General features: G+C 36.6%; 1 protein-coding gene across 6 annotated transcripts in view; it reads left to right on the top strand.

Moving 5' to 3' along the window:
• The window catches only part of SIPA1L1 (signal induced proliferation associated 1 like 1), a 201931-nt gene that overhangs the window by 151629 nt on the left and 32965 nt on the right, over window positions 1-17337 (top strand). For all 6 annotated transcript variants that reach the window (XM_036384744.2, XM_036384748.2, XM_036384750.2 and 3 more), the window contains 5 exons: window positions 3498-3601; window positions 4496-4653; window positions 8174-8750; window positions 9849-10123; window positions 13621-13896. In XM_036384744.2, the coding sequence (XP_036240637.1) occupies window positions 3498-3601; window positions 4496-4653; window positions 8174-8750; window positions 9849-10123; window positions 13621-13896 (1390 nt within the window). The remainder of the gene's footprint in view (window positions 1-3497; window positions 3602-4495; window positions 4654-8173; window positions 8751-9848; window positions 10124-13620; window positions 13897-17337) is intronic.

Raw genomic sequence — 17337 nt, 5'->3', positions numbered from 1 at the left:
TAGTGTGGTTGATGAGGGAAATAAAGGAAGTTGATTAATATGAGCTGGGAATTTCACAATTTATCAATTTGATAAGATTATAAACTAAGCTAATAATGGTAGGTTTCCGTACTAAATATTTATATTCTGCATGATTTTCTGATTGAGACATCAGAAGAATATAAAACCATAAGCTATTAAGTAGATAATAAAATCTAGGGATTGAATGGACTTGAAATTGACATTTCATTTAGGCGTTGTCAAGAAACCCCAATGTTTGTAATGAAATAATACAGATAGATTGCCTTCTTAACTTGCTTTCCAGCCTTGTCGAAATAATGATAGACTTACTCTTCGGTCTGAGCCTTCTGTTGGGAGACCAACAAATCTTAAAATGTTAAGTTGCTTAAGAAGCAGAAATAAGGGTGGGCAGAAGTCCATCTGCATTTCTCTGCATTTGTGTTACACATGTACTTTTGTATGGTACAAAATAAAAGATTGTGTCCTCATTTCTGTCTGAAAACAACTTGGGTATTATAGAAGTTGATCATGAATGCTTGGTGTAATCCTTATGTATGACAGAAGAGCAGTATTGGCAGCTGCTGACAAAGCAAAGGTAGAGGGAGAGCAACATTAAGCTCTGAAAATATTTGTTCTTGTGCTTTTTATTGTGAGCCCTACTGCGGTTTGTAGTAATGGTAGTCCTGCCTTATCAGTGTAACTTTTCAGTCTCCTACAATTCCTTTGAATGTTTTTCTTTGAAACAGGGGGTCAGATTCTCTACTCATAATGGTTTTTATAGAGTTTTCTAGCACAGAGGTTAAAGTGCTATAGAGGCAGGCTGACAAAGTCCTGTAGATTCAGTCAGTAGCATGTTGGTGGTTGTCTGCCACAGTTTTGAGCACTATCAGTAGTGTGTTAGAAAAAAAACACTTCAAATGTGAGTCTGTTAATCCTTGTGAATATAGCTGAGAATCATTGGAAGGACAGAAGACAAAGGAGGGTTTGTAGAGATTATTAATGGTGGAAGGGAAAAAGGATCAGCTACCCAGCTAAGTGCCCAGATCCAGTAATGGGGCAAGGCTGGGAAAGCATCATGAGTAGCTGTGCCATAAACTGGTGGCCAGAGGAGATGTCTTCAGTGTAAAAAGGCGCTAATGAATTTAAAGATCCCTCAGGCCTCTGTTAAACAGAAGTAGATTGCAGTGCTGGCTTGCAGTTCTGACCTTGAAATGATGGATGTTGTTCCAGCACACAGTCTTGGATTTTATTGCAATAGCTGTGATTTGGTTTAAAACAAACACCTGCAGTTATGGTGGTGTACTTCAGGAAGAGTATTCTGGACTTCAGAAAAGCTGAATGGTGAGAGAGATGCACAGTCATAGTGCATATGGACTTCTGTTGGAAGTTGGATTTGAATAAGAGATATTTAACTGTAAAGTGCTTGGAAATAATTGGAATTATTAAATGTGTCATTTGGATTGTAGCCTGATTATTTTGTTTGCAGAATCAGTGCTGTTCTCAGAAAACATTTTTCTGCCTAAAATTAAATCCTGCCAGGAAAGTTGAAAGTTTGGCTTAAATATGTAGGTGTTCTAGAATATTTTTGGTCAGAATTGCTTTATTCTATTCCAATACCTTTTGAGCCCCTTCCCCTCTTTTGGGGCCTGCCTTTCCCTGTCTCATATCCCAATCTTTTTGCACCTACTCCTCCTCTTTTCCAGTTATTTGTCATATTTTTGTATGCTCTGTTTCTAAAAGATGAGGTACAAATCAGTATTTACTGTTCAGCAGATAAAGCTGTTAGGAAGTTGCATTGATGTTTAGGTGACTTTTGGGTGTATCTGCCTCCTTGGGTGTGCACTGCAGTGATCAGGCAGAGGACAGAGGCTGCTGTGAAAACAATGCAAGCTGAAATGATCCCCTTTCAGCTATCTGCTGTTCTAATTAGCATTTAAAAGAAAGTGATTAGCATATTTAATATTAATATTAAATTATTAAAATAATATTTAGATTGTAGGAATCTTTTATTTCTGATTCTCATTTTATTATAGATAGGTCATTTGGAAGCACAAAATCTCTATGTGGCTATAATGTAGAAAACTTTCAGTTTCATTTTATAGATCATTTTGTGCTTCATTTACATTAAAGCTACCTCTATTTTAATACTCTGAATCTGACAGGGAACAAACTTCTCAAAGTTTATACTCAAAATCTGGATAAATAAACTGTATATTTTTTACTGTAAATGCATCACAACTCTCAAATCTGTTCTCTTCTTAGTAATATGATCTCGCTGCTAATGAAAATGCCAAGATACAGTTTTTATCAGCTTTTTAAAATACATTGTTATAAATAACTGGGATTATATAATTTTGTTGCATGTTTATATAACTTCAAATAGCCAGAATGCTTTGTTCCGTTTATAAAACTGGCTATTTTTCAAGTGATGTTTGAAAGCAGGCTTTTTGCACTGTGGATATAAGTTGTATTTAATAGCATATACTCACTATTTTATCTTTAAACGTGTTACTGCTTAAATGAATGGCATATTTTTCAAGGTCACTTTTTAGAGTGAAAGAAAGTGAAAACAAGTTCACAATTTGTCTGTAAGGAAGTGTTGTTTTCAACCATCACTTTTTAAACTGAGTAATGTCCCCCTCTTCTTTTTTCTTTCTAAACTTCATAGTCCTAGTTTTTATTGTTTTCTCTCCACATGGAAGTCTCTCCATCCACATTTAATTATTTCTGTGGCCTGTTTCTGGATCCCTTCTCTTTCTTCTATAACTTTTGAAATAGGGTGGCCAGAAATCAAAACAGGTGAGATTACCTTAGATTAATAGACCAGCATCATAATGTCATTTTTGTGGGCTTTTTTCATCATCAGTTATAAGCATGCTGGCATCCTACTTGAGGTTTTGACTGTTCCTGTCCATAAAGCAGTTTTTCTAATGAAGGTGTTACCTGATTTCATTACAGTTAATTTGAAGTCCTGATGTTTATGCTTAGGAGAACTCATCCTGTTGTTATTGTGGGTTATAGGTCCTTTGCTGTTTATGATGTGTTTGGTCACAGTATTCATTTTCAGTATCTGTCTGCCTGCCTTGCTGAAGTCTTTTTCACATTCTTTACAGTTCTGAGGTATTGGGTGGATATTTGATAACTGAAAGTTATCTTGGACTTTGTTCTCACTTTTCATGTTAGGTGGGCTTTCTTCAGGGTCTTCTGGTATCACCTCCCTCTTCATAACAAGTTTTTGTCTGGGAAAAGTATGCAAAAGTGCACAGGCTGTATTTATGTGACACTTGCTTTGGCAGGTGAATAAACTGTGAGTAAGTTCTTACTTGCTGATATTTCAGCAAGTATAAGAACTTCAACAACTCAAAAATGCCTATATGCAAATCCTAGGATTGAGGATGATAAAAATTCTTGTCTTGGCTGATGCTTTTCTTAATAATAATGAAACTTTGGCTTTGATTTTTTTAATAATACTTTTATTTTGTCTTCTTTAACTCCAGCTGATTCAACAGGTACTCATTCTCTGTACACAACATACAAGGACTATGAAATCATGTTCCATGTTTCTACTATGTTGCCATATACTCCAAACAACAAGCAGCAGGTAAGATGGGCTCAGAATAAGATGAACTATTGAGTATTTATGGCAACTTTTATTCATTACTAGCAAAAAACCACTTAAAGAATCAAAAGTAAAGGTGGCAATCTCTGTGTCAGGGAGATGAACAAAGTAGATGATTGTACGTACATCATAGATTTTGCTCCATTGTTTTCTATTTAATTGTGCATTACTTTGATGTGAATAGTATGCAGTAATGTCATTAGTACATGTCAGAAGGACCTTAGTGTATCTGATGATTTTAAATAATTTTAAACCTTCTACAGCTAAGTCAATTGCCCTTTAAGGTTTGCATTCAGCACATTGTAATATGGAGAGAGATAATGAATGGTGGTCCAGCACACTACACAAGAGTACATGAGCCAAAATCCTTAGTCAAGATTTTTTTTTTAAACTGTTTTAAACAGTTCTGTTTGGGCAGAACTGCTTTATTTACTGAAAGAAGCCTACCAGGAAATTATTTATAGTGTGTCTTAAGGACAATAACAACTTGTTTTCAACTTTAAATAGGACCTACCACTGGCTTGTAAAAATGTTTGAAATGGGGGATGTTTTCCTGCTTCCATGTATTACTGATTTCTCTTGATACTCACAGGATTTGTTTTTCCCCTTTGATTAGCTAAGTTTTCCCTTGTAAGTTGACCCTCTATGCTACATATAGAAATGAAATTATTATGAAAACAACCATGCCTGAAATTTATTAGGTGAACAACTAATTCTGGTACTTGTTATAGAACACCCAATTGTTTCAGTTTTCAGTTTGAAGTATCACTTGGGGAAGGAAAATGAGCCATAGTAATTTATAATAATGAGAAATAAATGATTGGAAATTTGTGAAAAGTCTGTTTTAACATTTTTTTTCTTTTTCCCTCATTAAAGCTTCTGAGAAAACGGCATATTGGAAATGATATTGTGACAATAGTTTTCCAGGAGCCTGGAGCACAACCATTCAGCCCAAAAAACATCCGCTCCCACTTCCAGCACGTCTTTGTCATTGTGAGGGTGCACGGTCCCTGCACGGACAGCGTTTGTTACAGGTACCTGCTGCTGCACCCACTGGACACAGGCAACTGGAGTGCAGCTGCCATTCTCCTCCTAAATTCTCAGTATGGAAATGTAGTGAAAGATGCGGGTCAAGGAGGTTTTGAGTCATGTGAATTTAGAACTCTTTAAAGAGTAAATAGACACACGGATATGTAGATGAAACATGCCCAGTGAGGAAGCTGCTGCGGTCACAGCAGCACACACACACGTGCATATCAAGCACTTGGAAATTATTTTAGAATTGCCTTCTCACTTCCTTTTTATTCTCTTTTTTAAGAGAATGCTAGAAGACCATTTTGGCATTGATAGAAATAGAACAAAGAAAAAAAAAAAACACTTCCACTTTTTGCTTAGATAATTTGGTCATCTGAGTTTATGCTCCATTTTTGAAATTAAGACAGTGAAAAAGTATGACTTAGCCTTTCAGGAAGAAGCTAAGCTCTTGGAAATATCTTAATTTCTTATCTCATTTCAGTCCAACAAAGAAATGACAGAATTATGCAGCAAAAATTAAGTTGTAATGTGACTTTAAAGTCAATATGATTAAAATTAGAAAATGGTAATTGATAGTAACATGTAATAAGGACTTGCAAGATCATATTCCTACTAGTATAATTTTTAAAACTAAATTGCAAGCTTATAGAAATATTTCTGAGTTATGGTTTTTTACTATCAGTGAAAGTTCTTACCTTTGTTATATACTGAACGCTTCTACTAGTTTCATTTTTAAATGTTGATTCATTTGAGAAAACTTCTCTAAAGCAGTTTCGTTTAAAATATGAAATGTCAGACCAGTGGATTTAGAGCATGTATCTTGAAATGAGGTAGCCTTTGAATTAACTTGTTTTTGCTGAAATACAAATATTCATTTAAGTATTTTATTAAGGTGAGTGCTTATTTAGAGGAAAATCTAAGACTGCTGTGTATGAGTTGGTGTATTCTTTATTTTTTGAGTACATATAGATGGGTTAAAGGCTTTCCTCTCCTAAGAAGTTTCTGGTAAAGTTCACAGAGCATTTCTAAAATTGATGCTGAACTTTGTATATGTATTAACTCTCCTGGACTAAGAATGTTCATGTGGATACTCTTTTTCAGGATGCTTATTGAAAAATTCAACTGTTGCATAATTTATGTGAGCACAGCTTGTTCTTAAACTCTTAGACATATGTTTCAGCTCTTACCCTGTACAGAAAGTGATTTTGAAGGGAGTGTACAAAATGCATCCACAAGGGCTGCAGATGCATCTTTCACTTGAATTGCATATTACAGCATAGATCTGCTTTTGTCTGTTACTTTAAGTAATATGACTGTATATATTTTCTTCCTTTTAAAAAGGCATGGGAAAGATTGATACTTGCTAAACTGTAATAAGTTCAAGTATCTGAGGGTTCTATTTTTGACCTTCAGACTCGTGAATCATCTCATTTTTCAAGTGTTTATAAGGGCTGGAACCTCATTGGTTGCTTAATGGTAATTTTGGCTTTAGTGATGGTACAGGCTTAAATTTTAAGGGGAGGGGAAACAGTGTGATAAATGGTTGGGAGAATGTCAGTGTTCATTTTGATACCCAAGACCACCAGAACATTCTATGTTTTCTGTACTGTCTTTAAAATTGAGGTACTATTTTTTCCTGTCCTCTCAGTGCAAACACTTGATTTAGATTTGTAGAATTCTATTATGAAAAATTTCTCTAGGAGACTTTTCAAAGTAAGTTGGACCTCTTTTTCACTGAATTATTTGGAACAGTTTCATGGATTCATAATTCTAGACAAAACAGGAAACCATATAGTATAAAAATGTACTGGAATTTATATTTAAAAACTACATAAAAGGAATAAAGTCGAGCACTGTCTTGGCCAGTGATTCTCTCTCCCAACTAAGATAAACAATATTTCAAAAGTCTGGCATCTCTGAGCATTGCTCACTTTTTAAAACTTCTCTAGCATGTATTAAAGATTAAATTCTTATCCCTGTGATTCATGGCACTGAAAACTGAACCAAACAAAATCTTACTGGTAGTTTCTGGTAGTTTTTCATTGCATCCAGTAATTGTGTTTAATGCTTAGGCTTCCATTTCTTAATAACAGACCTTTCAGGACCACTGGAGATGAGTCACTTGCTTCATGAGCACCCCCTGTTGCATACTTTAAGATATACTGGTATACTTTTGGAGGAAATATGACAGTAATGACCTCTTTCAGTATCAGTTGCTAGAAAATACAGTAATTAAAAAACAAACAAAAAACCAAAGGAAAAAACACCCCAAGCAATTCAGAATAGCAAAAGCAAAACAAACAAACAAAACACCCTACCACTTAAAACCAGAAGATATGGCTGTAGATTGGGTGACTTTATTTTTGGTGTTCCTATATGCTTCTTCAAAAGATTTACTCTGAAATCTTAGTTACTGATTTTTTTCTGAAGTTCTCTGATTATGTTTAAGAATTCAGGTAAAATGAAAATGTGAAAATAATACCAGTCAGCATTCTAAGTGAAACACCACATGCTTTCCTAATGTGATCAAGTTTTATCCTATTCTTCTTTATTTCCATTGCCATGGTATCTTTGCCAAAGTTAGTTAATGCTTTTTCAGATCTAGTTACAGATATGTGCTAAGTCCTGTTTGGACTGTGGGGACATTTCTTGTCACAAAACTATCGAAGTAGAGTTTCAGTCTCTTAGGATAGTTCGTCAAGTGAATGATACTGGATTGGAATGTCAGATCTTCAGAGGTTCTAAACAACTTGCATCTGATTTATAGCAAAAGAGAATTGACAATTGAGAATAGCTAAGCTGGTCCCTTTTGCCTAAGGCAATCTTATTGTCAGTCCATCACTTGGTGCAGGAATTAAAAGGAAGAGTTGAAAAAGAACATATTTGTTTCTACTATATATCTCTGGGCTTCTCAGAAGTTTTTTATTTTTGGAGTCAAGCAATATTAGCTAGTGAGGTTTTCTGTCCAGAAATGTAAAACAGTAATGTGATGTATATATGTATTCAGTCACCAAATAATTTTCTCAATGGAACTGGCCTAGTGAGATGACTTCATTGCCTTTATCTTTTCCATGTGTTCATTTAATCTATATTTCTAGTGTTGATCACACACTTGGCACTGCTTTCAGATGAGCCTTTCAGCATTAAGTAGCTACATTCTAAGCTAGCCTTTCTCATAGTGTAAGTTAGAAATTTTCTTTTTATACCAAAACCAAACAGAATTCAGAACTACCATACATGAACGATTACTTATAAAAAAAACCCCAGCCCTACAGTTTGTACTTGAAGCTCTTTATAAGCTGTGGACTGAGAACGTGTCAAAAATGCCTATATGCAAAAAAGTGGCTTTCTGTTTATACAGTAAAGGGGGCATAACCTCCACACTGGCAACATTAATATGTAAATTTAGGCATATTGCTGAGAAAAGAAAAATTGAGGGAATGTATTGTCTGTAAGCAAAAACTGCTGAATTCGCCTAGAGTGAAACACTGTGTTTCTGAATTCTTTTATTTCATTTAGTGTTGCTGTGACAAGATCCAGAGATGTACCATCCTTTGGCCCACCTATTCCAAAAGGTGTGACATTTCCTAAATCAAATGTGTTCAGGGACTTCTTACTGGCCAAAGTCATTAATGCAGAGAATGCTGCTCATAAATCAGAGAAGTTCCGTGCGATGGCCACCAGGACCCGGCAAGAGTACTTGAAAGACTTAGCAGAGAAGAATGTCACCAACACACCCATTGACCCTTCTGGCAAGTTCCCCTTCATCTCACTTGCTTCAAAAAAGAAGGAAAAGTCCAAACCATATCCAGGAGCAGAGATCTACAGTTCTGGTGCTATTGTCTGGAGTGTCCATGCAAAAGACTACAGCAAGGGTATGGAAATAGACTGTCTCCTAGGCATCTCTAATGAGTTTGTGGTCCTCATTGAACAGGACACAAAAAGCGTGGTGTTCAATTGCTCCTGTCGAGATGTGATAGGGTGGACTTCAACAGACACAAATATCAAAATATTCTATGAGAGAGGTGAATGTGTTTCTTTGGAGAGCTTCATCAGCAACATTGATGACATCAAAGAGATCGTCAAAAGGCTGGAGGTTAGAATGTGTTCTCTTGTTTGGTTCCCCTTCTTTGCTTTCTCCTCTCACCCGTTGGCCAGGTAAAGCTTCAATTTAAATAATGCTGGATTCCTAAAATTGTTTAAATTTTTTATTGTGAAATTTATGAAGACTTCCCTGCTTCTCTTTCTCAAAACTGAATATTGCTTTCACTTTTATCACATATCAACTAGTCTCAGCTGGCTGTGTGTGTGTGAAAAATGTATTAATATATTAAAAAGACCGGGTCCTTCAGATGCATAAGTTACTCCGACACAACAAGTACAGAAGTGTCACATTACTTCTTTTCCTTGTTTTTCTTCCCTTTCTCTATTTTATAGACTTGCAATATCTTGTTTCAAATGAATCTGCAATGTCTTTGGGACTAACTTATTATGTTGCCAGCAGAGTGCAGTGCCAATCCCCACTGCAACCTTCAGATATACTCTGCATGTGATAAAGTAAAAATGCAGTGAATCATGGTATCTCCCTTTAAAATATCTGTCCATGCTAATTTTATATCCAATTAAGTTATGAAAGAATGTGCTACATTTCACTCTCTTTCCTGTAATTTCACAACTGTGGTTGTATAACTACCAGAAAAGAAGGAAATCTAGGTCCTATTAAATTGCTCTTGATGACATTGATGCTCATGGTACATGGAAGAGTTGGCATAGTTCCCAGTTTACTGTGCTTAGTAGCTGCATGTTACCACATTCTGACAAAAGTAGTTTTGCCATTTCCTGAAACAGCCAGAAATGGAGAATGTTTTGTTGGTTACTAAAGTGTAAAAGACAGACATGCTTGTGTAACTCCATGTGTTTTTCTGTTGTGTGCTGTCATGTATCTTCTAAAATTCCTGTGGTTGCAATAAAAATTCCAAGGCAGAACTTGAGTAACCAGATTCTACTGAAAATCTTAGTTTGAGCAACAGGACTCATTTCAGCTGATTATGTACCTAGGACTGCAGTATATATCCCTTTATTGTGTCCTACCATGATCCTTGGGAGTCAGTTGTGCAAAACTTGAGCCCCTAAACCTCTGTTAGCCTCAGAGGTGTTTGAATGCATTAAATTCTGTCTGCATTTCAATTCCCAGCTGGTGACCAAGGGCTGTGAAACCGTGGAGATGACCCTGCGCAGGAATGGCCTGGGCCAGCTGGGTTTCCACGTGAACTACGAGGGCATCGTGGCCGACGTGGAGCCCTACGGGTACGCCTGGCAGGCAGGGCTGCGCCAGGGCAGCCGCCTGGTGGAGATCTGCAAGGTGGCTGTGGCCACCCTGAGCCACGAGCAAATGATTGATCTGCTCAGGACATCAGTCACAGTGAAGGTCGTCATTGTCCCTCCCTATGAGGACTGCACACCACGCAGGTATTTTGCAGTCGCTGTGTTTGCTCTGAAATAGTATCTTGTTTTATGGGGAGAACCACTATAGAGTGTTAGCCTCGAAAAAAAGTGGTATAATTATAATACAGAATCCAATATTTAAGGTTGGAAAATGAGAGCAGGAAAAACTGCCTACATTCAGTCTCCATGCCCCCCAAATATTCGTTGAATACTAAAATATAATAACATGTGTGAAGAAGTTCATGGAACCACGGAATTGAACCCAGAAATCAAACAACTTCTTAGTCATAATTGTGTGTTTAGCATGCATAAAAATTGATTGTACACATGCCAGCTTTCCCATTTGCTGGTAATTTGTAATGCCTGTGGATATAATTCTTGAAAGCTAGGAATAGACTTAGATGCTTCTGTTTTCACAATAAGTAAGGCTGTAAATGATGGGGGTTTTTCAAAGATATGGATCTGGCCAGAGAAATTGCTGCAAATTTTTCTTTACTCCATAGATCTTGTTGCATCTCTCTCACTTGCCATCTATATTAAGCCTGAAGCTCATGTCAATTATATTGCTGATTTTATAGTTTAAAACTGGTGCTTCATCAGAAATAAGCAGTAATACGTGCATTTTTCTTAAACTGGACATTAAGTCCCTCCATTTTTCCTGAATTCACACTAAAGCTTTTATAATTTTTATGAATTCTCAGCATTGTCTGTAGCCTTCAGCCACATCGCTAAGTCTTAATCGCATATTCCTGACATCCTGTATTTGTATCCTGGAAATGCTGCTGTATGATTAAAATGGAATGAGGTATAATAGAATAAATTTGCCCCCAGGCTAGCTGAAGGCTTAGGATAGGTTTTCCAAGAAGCAAGTACAGTTACCAAAGTTCAGAGGATTCCTTGGAGTGAGAGACCAAGTGAGCATTTTTGCACTGCTCTTTTTTAATCAGTCTATAACTTTGTAGATGTAATAGCTAAATCTTTGTATATTTAGGATTGGAGCTAAACATTAACACATATTTATTATATATATATATATATATGAAATTGTGTGTCTGAGAAAAGACCCATTACTTGTGTAAAAGAAAAATCTGTTTGTTTTTACTGTAAGCAACATGAACTCCTTTCGTAAATGCTAGCAAAAGAGGAGCAGAGAGAAAAGAAGTTTTTTGTCCTTCAGCTGTCAGTGGAAAATTGAATACATGTTAGGGATTAAAATGATGAGTGGCATAAGGTCACTCATGAGATATTTTGAAAGCTTTTGAGCAGTATTTAGCAGCCTGAGCAAATGGAAAGTTCAGCTGCAATCATCATGAAAGGATTAGAGCAGAAAAATCAGTAAAAGCACAGATCCTATTATTTCTGAACTAAATTAAGTACAGCCAAAACCAGGCTTACTTTTACTGCATCCAAACCCATAGCAGTAAGAGAAACGACTGCACTTTTTGAAATACTCAGAGTTTTGTTGTTGCTGTCTAGTAAGCAAATCTTCATGGTAGATTATTACTAGCTATAAAATTCCATAAAGCAACTCTTGATGCCCCCATTTACTCTATCCAAAATCATAAAAGTTCAAGAACTGTGTCTTGAATTTGTGGCTATCCTACATGTATTACTAGACACTTCAGTTAAGTATTTGTGCAAAGGAGTTTCTCTTTTGGCAATCAATTTTCTGCAGCTGGAGTCCTTTCGTTATGTCCTGTGGAGGTTACTGAGTATTTCTACTATAGTAAATTCTGCAGACCGTAACTAAAATGAAGATGCATTCTGCATGAAATACTACATTGATATGAGAAGCAGTCCCTATCCTAATAAATTGGTTGGCAGGAAGTTGGGGTGCAGTTAGATAAGCTGACTTGGCGACAGGCACATGTACAAGGTCAATAGGAGATTCATAAATAGATCCAAACATCCCGATTCACATTCTCATGCCCTATGCAGAGGCAGGCCTTGTTATGGTTAAGTCTCTACTAAACCATGGTTATGAAAACATTGCCACTGAACTAATTTAGTGGGCTGATTGCTGACTTTGAAACTAAGGACACAGCCTTAAGAGGAAATTGTGAATTCCTGCTTGTTAAATTGTAGGTACGTTGCAGGGGGAAAAAGAGAAACCCAAACTAAGTACTTAAGCACTGGGGAAAGAATAGCAGGGACATAAAATATGAAGAGAAAAGAAAAAACGAAGGGTATCAATTATCAATATTGTAGTTCAGTTGTGAGTGGCCTTATCTCCTGCTCATCTCTGTCTAGCATGCAGTGGATCATATCAGAGGGGCCTGGGAGACTTTCAGGTGAAGCTGACCTACTTGTGCTTCAGAAGCACATCTCATGCCTTCCAACAGATAATTTAATTTGGACATTAAGACTAGAGGGTAGACCAGCATAAAACTACAGAATATGTATACTGTGGGCAGCAAGACTGTTTCACTTTGTCTGTTCTTATTAGACCATACAACTTCCTTATGTCAGCATGGCCAGATAACAAGTTCTCTTTTTTGTTTTTTGCAGGGAAGATATACTAATATTTTTCACCCCTAATGGTTTAATTGCTTAGAGGAGGAGCTATGGGTTCAAAATTTTGCACTGATTTTTTATTTTTCTTTCCATTAGAGAGTGATGTATGTAGATAAAGTAATTATGATAAAACATACCTAGTGTTCATTCAGATGTATATATACATTTGTCAAGAGAAATGCCAAAATTATCCATACTAAAGCAGAAGATCACATTTTTTTCCAAGTGCCTCATTTGAAATATATGCAGAAGTTTGCTCTGCTTCTTATGTGGGCTGCATTAGCTTACATCCTGTTCTAGTCAGATTTTTATGCTGTGCTGTTCCCCAGGAAGCAACGGGCATCTTTGGGGTTTGGCATACACAGTTTCTAGCAAGTCTTTTCATAATGTTCAGATTTATCATCTGAGGTACTCCAAAGCCAAAGGTATTTGAAAGTTATGTCTAGTGCCTTATTTCATGTGACTCTTGACTTTTAATGTCTGTACATCAGAAAGGTGTGTCTCAAAGAGAGCAAACATTTCAGGTCTTATTTGTCTGGGTGCAGATAAGTTCTAAAACACATGGCTTTAAGAAGGGGAGATACCCTTCTCACAAATCTTTAGTTTTTCTAGCCCAGTATCAGATGGAGAGTATCAACTTGACCAACTGGAATGTTGGAATGGATGGCTATAAACTCTTCTGGAGGGATTGACTAGGACAGGCATTGGGTTAGTGCTTAGTGATGGTGACAACAGGGTTGTTAATGTGTGAGAATCAGGGGGAAGGCCAACAAGGCAGAGTCCATGGTAGTCTGTTGTGCATCACTCACCAGGATGAAGAGACAGACTCTCAACATCACTAGTCCTTTTTCTTGAGCCTTCTAAAATTTGTTAAATAAACGTTTCTTAAAAAGAGAATCTCATACTTCCATAGAATTGGTTCAGCTTCTGTCTTCACATTTCTCTTCTTGTGAACATATCACATGTTTTTATTTTTTACAGCTGCATATTAATTTCTTAATTTCCAGGAGTTCTTCAGAAAACTACCGTATGCCAGTGATGGAGTACAAAGTGAATGAAGGAATGTCGTATGAATTCAAGTTTCCCTTCAGAAATAATAACAAATGGCAGCGAAATGCGAGCAAAGGACAGGGACCTCATGTGGCTCAGGTGCCATCTCAAATCCAAAGCCCAGTACCATCTAGGATTAGCTCTGGAAAAGGAGAAGGGAAAATGCCACCCCCAGAACGAGCCAACATTCCCCGAAGCATCTCAAGTGATGGGCGCCCGTTGGAGAGCCGGCGGTACGTGTCTTCTTCACAAATGGTTTTTCGTTGCTGCTCTGAGTCTTCCCTGGGAAAATTCACAGGAGTTTATCTAAGTATCTGAAAACTGCTTTTAATCTTGGTTTTAATTAGTCAAAAGACAGCATGACTATGAGTGAAACAATAATCAAAAGGAAATACATTTCCTGGCATAATTAACCGCAAAATTAAGTATGCTGGAATGTTTCTCTGTGTTGGATGGTACTCTGAAACTGCTGTGATGTTATTTAAGTTTTAAAAGAGTTACAGTCAGAGTTTAGAATAAGTGTTCACGAACGTCAGCATTTTGAAAAAGTAAATCAAAAATTTATCTTGTTCGTAGGCTTGGTGGAATTGCCTAAAGCTCCCAAAGCAAAAATAGTATCTTACAGGGTTTTTTTAGCAAGAGAATTCTGACTAGTATAGAAAGGAAATTTATCTGACTGGGGAGTGTTCAGTGTTCAGACATTTTAGGCTAGAGGAGAAATTCTTCTAATTTTGGATTTCACCAGGGTAGTTTGGGGTTTTTTGTTGTTTCAAGTTCTTTAAACAAGAAAGTGATTGTTAGCATAAAGGTATCAGGTCCATCATGTAACAATGTTTTTGTTCTTTTGTAGAAAAATATGTATTTGATAGCATTCAAATGAACTGTCATTGGTTTGATTATCTATGTAAATCTGTCTCTGCATTTGCAATGACATCTGTGGAGGAAAGCAAGTTAATAGCTTGTATTTCTTATTTTGGACAGTTCCTAGGGAAAAAAGCTTTAGATAGGTTCTGATCATCTTTTTGGGTGAAAAATATAAAGCAGTAGTCATAAGATGCATATTGTGGAAAATGTAGGAGTTCTAATGAAACAACTTAAAATCTTTTTCACGTCTTAAAGAACACTGGGGATGGAAAAACATGTTCAAAGATGGTACAGCCAAGACCAAGGACCTACCAACATTGGAATTTCTGTGTTGGATACCTTTTTAGGAAATTACAGTGATTGCTAAGGACTAAATAGTCTTACTTTCTTTTTCTTAAATATATACTTAAAAAGCTCCTATCTGTGGGAGCTGGAAAAAAGGTGCAACACTGAAAGCACTAATAATTTCATAGATGACCTGACTAGATTGTCTGTCGGTTAAAAAAGGTTGCAGAGGCCACTGAAATGCTGGACTTGATTCTCGAATTATGTATTTGGACCAACATAAAAATTTCATGGCTACAGGCTATATCTGCCTCTTAGAGCTAAAGACAGGCAGATGCTGAACTGGAAGGAAGAGCAGCTGAGCTGGTGGTGTTTTTTGCTGTCTCCAGTGCTGAACAATCTCCTTATGTAGTTCCAGAAGGCACAGTAATACCTGGGAAAAGCTTAAGGCAGTGACAGACTATTGGATTCTGTTGAGTTGCCGGTTTTTCCAGATGCTTCCATCTCATCCTGGCATTAACCAGAGAACTTGGCTGCAGTCTGGAGTTGGCTCATGTCAAAAAGAGCCTTTGGCTGCCCTGGGAGGAGGGCTATTAAAAACTGTATGTTCCTTGTGCATAAAATTGTACACAGGCATTCAAGATTTATCCAGTCTCTGGAGGCTTCTAGAAGGGGGGTTATGGCCTGCTAAATGTTTGCAAAGTGAAAATTACATTTTCTTAGTCAGTATTTGTTTTCAAAAAGTGAAACTTTGACTTTTCATTTCCTTCATTTTCAGGGCATGTAGCTGGTTTTGATTGTGTTTTTTTTCTCCTCTAGGCATTCTTTTAAGTATTCTTTTTATTATTATTCGAAAAGGGTTCTATTGGATTTTTCATCCTTGAAAGTATATTATCAAAGTAGCTTCTAAATTTCACTGGGAATTTTTCTGGATGCTTGAGGAATGTCTTCTGTCATCTTTCTGGTCTGCTAAACATGTTAGTCTTGGGTAAATCAAGTTTAAATATATCATCACTTGCATGAGGTTAATGTCTTTCCAGTTAAAGGGAGGTAATAATTTTTTTTTCATTATAAAGAAATACAGGAGGAGGAAAACCTCAACAATAAGCAAGACTCATTTGTCTTTTCTCTGCATGATAAAAGAAAGCTTTTCATTTCAGAAAGCTCAGATACTTATTGTGTAAAGTCTTAAAATCAACAAAGGTGGGTTTTTCATAGACCTCTTAACTGCTGTCTCATTTAGTTTTTCACCACTAGTTTTCATATTTGCCCTAAAGAACACTGAGGAGGAGGTGCTGAAATCTGTGCGTGTTTCTGGTGCAGGCAGCAGTGATGGTGCTCTGCTGTGCTTTGCTCCCTTTAGTCCATTTAAGTATGTTGGAAATAAATAAAATCTGCATTAGCAGTCTTGAGAACAGGGGAATTTCACTTCATATTCATCCAAACATTGTCTCCCCATAGAGACTGCTATTGCAGATGGGAGAGTATGTTGCTTGACAATTCCTCATTCTGGGAAGGCAGACAGATGCCCAGTCCAGCAGAGTACTTGAATTTGCGTTCTTTGGATTATCTTCATGTATCCAATTTACTGCCTTATTTCCCCTGATCTTCACAGTACTAGGATCCTTGAATGCAGTCATTATTGATGTGAGTGGGTATGTGGGTATTCGTAGACAAGAAAAATAAGCTAGAACTTTATCAATCTTCAAATAAATCTCTAATATTACTCCAACATTAAGGCTACAAAATCTAATAATATAAATTCAATAAATCCCAAGTTATGGCTTATTTCACAATATTCATTACCATGTGGGATACTATATAGCCTATTACCCAGAATGAATATCAGGATAGGTTAAGGAAAAAAGAATAAACCACATATGTGTGAAGTAAACCAGAGCTAATGTTTTTGGAGAACATGTAATTATAGCACTTAAATTTTCATTTATTTTCCCCCTCCTCACAATTTTCAGGGTTTTTGTACACTTGGTTTCCACACTCTATTAAGAAACAATGTGCAAGGAAAGGAGAGGAAATAATGGCAGATAATTATCTGTTCTTAGTTGATTTGTCAATTAATCTGGAACCAGTTTTCACTAAAACTTGATTGACAGACATTTGAAAAAGTGTGGAAATCAGTGATGAAAGCATGTTGAAGACTCAGGTCTGGAACTTGAGCACTTCAGTCTGTAGTTGAGTACTGTTGGATGAAAGCTCAAGGCTCTTAACTAGAAAATTTCTGAGCATAGTCAATATTTTAAACCAAGTGGAAAACTGAATTACAGCATGACTGCAGTCACACACACTGGCAGTAAAATTCTGCAGTATGGAAGTACCAGAACAATATCATTGATTGGTTTTGTGTCACATTGAGGACTTTGAAGCACAGTCTTGCCCTAAGACTCCATACTTATTGGAATGATGCCCATGTAGTCAGTGATAGTAATTATGCCAGTTGTAGTTTATAGGTTAACTCCTGCAGGCAGATTCTATTTTAAACTGTTCCTGTATTACCTAAAAATCCT

This window comes from Molothrus ater, chromosome 6 (genome assembly GCF_012460135.2).
Source record: "Molothrus ater isolate BHLD 08-10-18 breed brown headed cowbird chromosome 6, BPBGC_Mater_1.1, whole genome shotgun sequence".
In the NCBI taxonomy this organism is placed as follows: Eukaryota; Metazoa; Chordata; class Aves; order Passeriformes; family Icteridae; genus Molothrus; species Molothrus ater.
The sequence above is the reverse complement of the archived record's forward strand: the minus strand, read 5'-3'. Positions and strand labels throughout refer to the sequence as shown.